Consider the following 3,275-nt stretch of genomic DNA (forward strand, 5'->3'; position numbering starts at 1 on the left):
GATTTTTATTGTTGTGAATTAAAAGACTTTAAATGCATTCCTGATGATGACATAATTAATGTCGAAATATTGAATCCCAACACGATGGCGTGTATTTCAATGCTTGGAGTATGTATTATACTTTCTTAATGCCATATCATTTAAATCTTTTTCCGCCTATACTCAAATATATGAAATGTGAATGCAACCAAACCAATTTTTTTAGGCTTTATCCAGAACCCCTATAGTCATTGCATTTATTTATTAGCTTAAACCATATATTTTTGTGAATTTCAGGCGCTGCAGAAATAGGCCTCAACCACAACCAGCTTTTCCACTAATACCGGAACCATCTTCACCACTAATATCGGGAGCATCTTCACCACTAATACTGGAACCATCTTCACCACTAATACCAGGACAATCTTCACCACTACTAATACTGGAACCATCTTCACCACTAGCACTACCAGATTCACCACTAGGACGACCAGATACACCACGACCACCTTCACCACGACTACCTTCACCACGACCACCTTCACCACTAATAGAGGGACCATCTTCACCACTAATACCGGGACCATCTTCACCACAGCCATCTTCGCCACCACCCCATCCAGCTTCAAGACATTGGGGGTAATTCATATTTATTTTTAAATTGAAAAAGATCCATGTTTTTCAATACGATTTTGATTTTTTATAACTGCCAGTTTAATTTGTGCAAGTAAATAAAGCTGTTGAGCATGACCATGTGAAATACAATATTTTTATTAGGCCTTACTACTGTACAGTTAGGCTACTCGGCCATGTGGAAGGCAGAATGACTAGCCCGGAGGAATATTTACTAGCTATTGTAAGCTGGCCTAGTGAAAAATCGTGCCCTGCGTAGATAGGTGATCTATTCACGATCATAGTGTGCCTAAGGTGGCAAATACATCTATCGGGAATTAAGATTAATAATAATTTTGTTTCTATTAAAATAATATGTAACAATAGTATTTACCAATTTTAATTTAAATTAAAGAATCGCGTGCCAGGTCACTGCCCCACCACCTGACGATAGTTTGATGTCGCCCAGCAGTGCAGATCATGGAAGCTCGCAATTGAGTTCACCCTCAGTATTTTTTTCCACCACCTGATGTTAACATGGACGATAGTTTGATGTCGCCCAGCAGTGCAGATCATGGAAGCTCGCAATCGAGTTCACCCTCAGTATTTCTTCCCACCCCAACTCTCACTAAAAAAAGAAGATCTGATGGGTATCCGATGTCCGAAGCAAGTATGTTAAGTGAAAAAAATATTACACAATATATTATATTGCATACTTCATAAATTCCTATATTTATTATTATTATTATTATTATTATTAGGATATCCTTATTGATACTAGCACTGAATTAAGTTGGCATTAAATAATTGCACATTGCAAACAGAAATGTTTAAATTGAAAAAAAATCATTCTTAGTGACATTTTGTTTCTAAATATTCCAAAATGTTGTAGTAGTAGTAGTTTAGTAGTAGAAATAGTAGTTAATAATAATAATAATAATTATAATAATAATAAAAATAATAATAATAATGTTGGTATTAAACATTGGATCAATATCCAATGGAATTACATTTTTCCAATCCAACACCAATCTAATGTGCAATATCAAGAATAGAATAATAATAATAAATAATAATAAATAATAATAAATAATAATAATAATAATAATAATAATAATAATAATAATAATAATAAATAATAATAATAATAATAATATTATGTTAGGCTGTGATGTTAATTTTTTTTTGCACACAGAATTAAAAAAAAGAGTGCTTTATCGCTTAACTGATATCAAAAACATACTAGCTGGATAAAGGTGGCATTCCGAAGCAAGTGCTAAATATAGGGATTATGGTTGAACAGATGAGTTCCATTAAAGGTTTCAGAGAAATGGAAGTCTCCTTAAATGAAGGAAAAAAAGAGGAATCGGTAAGAAAAATACATCATGATATGTAGGGGGTACAACAACATTCATAACAAATAATCACAAATTTGTAGTGTACATATTTAATATAAACTACTTATTGTATTCATTTGGAGCTATGCAGGTGGAATGTACACATTCCAGTAAACCTTGGTTCACTACTTACATACCAATAAATCTAAATTTTCACATCACATCATCATATCACAGAAAATTAATTATTTAGGCATGCAGTAGTGTAACTCTAATGTGTAGTGAAAGCAATTTATTTAATTCTCAACAATTGTCAAATATTTGTGTAAATGTTTTATAATAAATATAATTTTTCAAGGTCCTAAGAAACACTAAGATCAGTCCTTAACTTTCCACAACTTTCCAATACCTGTATAAACTCTTGCTTTTTCTTCTCCTTTTGCAGATATCACAACTTATGTGATGCCTATTTAAAGTTGTGTCTTTTTTTGCACACAGAATTCCAAAAAAGAGTGCTTTACCTCCTAACGGATATCAGAAACATACTAGATAAAGGTGGCATTCCAAAGCAAGTGCTAAATATAGGGACTATGGTTGAACAGATGAGTTCCACTGAAGGTTTCAGAGAAATGGAAGTCTCCTTAAAGGAAGGAAAAAAAGAGGAATTGGTAAGAAAAATACATGATGATATGTAGGGGTACAACAACATTCAAACAAATAATCACAAATTTGTAGTGTACATATTTAATATAAACTACTTATTGTATTCATTTGGAGCTATGCAGGTGGAATGTACACATTCCAGTAAACCTTGGTTCACTACTTACATACCAATAAATCTAAATTTTCACATCACATCATCATATCACAGAAAATTAATTATTTAGGCATGCAGTAGTGTAACTCTAATGTGTAGTGAAAGCAATTTATTTAATTCTCAACAATTGTCAAATATTTGTGTAAATGTTTTATAATAAATATAATTTTTCAAGGTCCTAAGAAACACTAAGATCAGTCCTTAACTTTCCACAACTTTCCAATACCTGTATAAACTCTTGCTTTTTCTTCTCCTTTTGCAGATATCACAACTTATGTGATGCCTATTTAAAGTTGTGTCTTTTTTTGCACACAGAATTCCAAAAAAGAGTGCTTTACCTCCTAACAGATATCAGAAACATACTAGATAAAGGTGGCCTTCCAAAGCAAGTGCTAAATATAGGGACTATGGTTGAACAGATGAGTTCCATTGAAGGTTTCAGAGAAATGGAAGTCTCCTTAAAGGAAGGAAAAAAAGAGGAATCGGTAAGAAAAATACATGATGATATGTAGGGGGTACAACAACATTCA

General features: G+C 32.6%; 1 protein-coding gene across 1 annotated transcript; it reads right to left on the minus strand.

Moving 5' to 3' along the window:
• Nucleotides 1-294: 294 nt before the first annotated feature.
• LOC117100466 (spore wall protein 1-like) lies at nucleotides 295-627 on the minus strand. The gene has a single exon (XM_033240168.1). The coding sequence runs from the start codon at nucleotides 625-627 to the stop codon at nucleotides 295-297; it is 333 nt and encodes a 110-aa protein (XP_033096059.1).
• Nucleotides 628-3,275: the final 2,648 nt, after the last annotated feature.

This window comes from Anneissia japonica, unplaced genomic scaffold (genome assembly GCF_011630105.1).
Source record: "Anneissia japonica isolate Jap-2015-1 unplaced genomic scaffold, ASM1163010v1 scaffold685_len2926416_cov193, whole genome shotgun sequence".
In the NCBI taxonomy this organism is placed as follows: Eukaryota; Metazoa; Echinodermata; class Crinoidea; order Comatulida; family Comatulidae; genus Anneissia; species Anneissia japonica.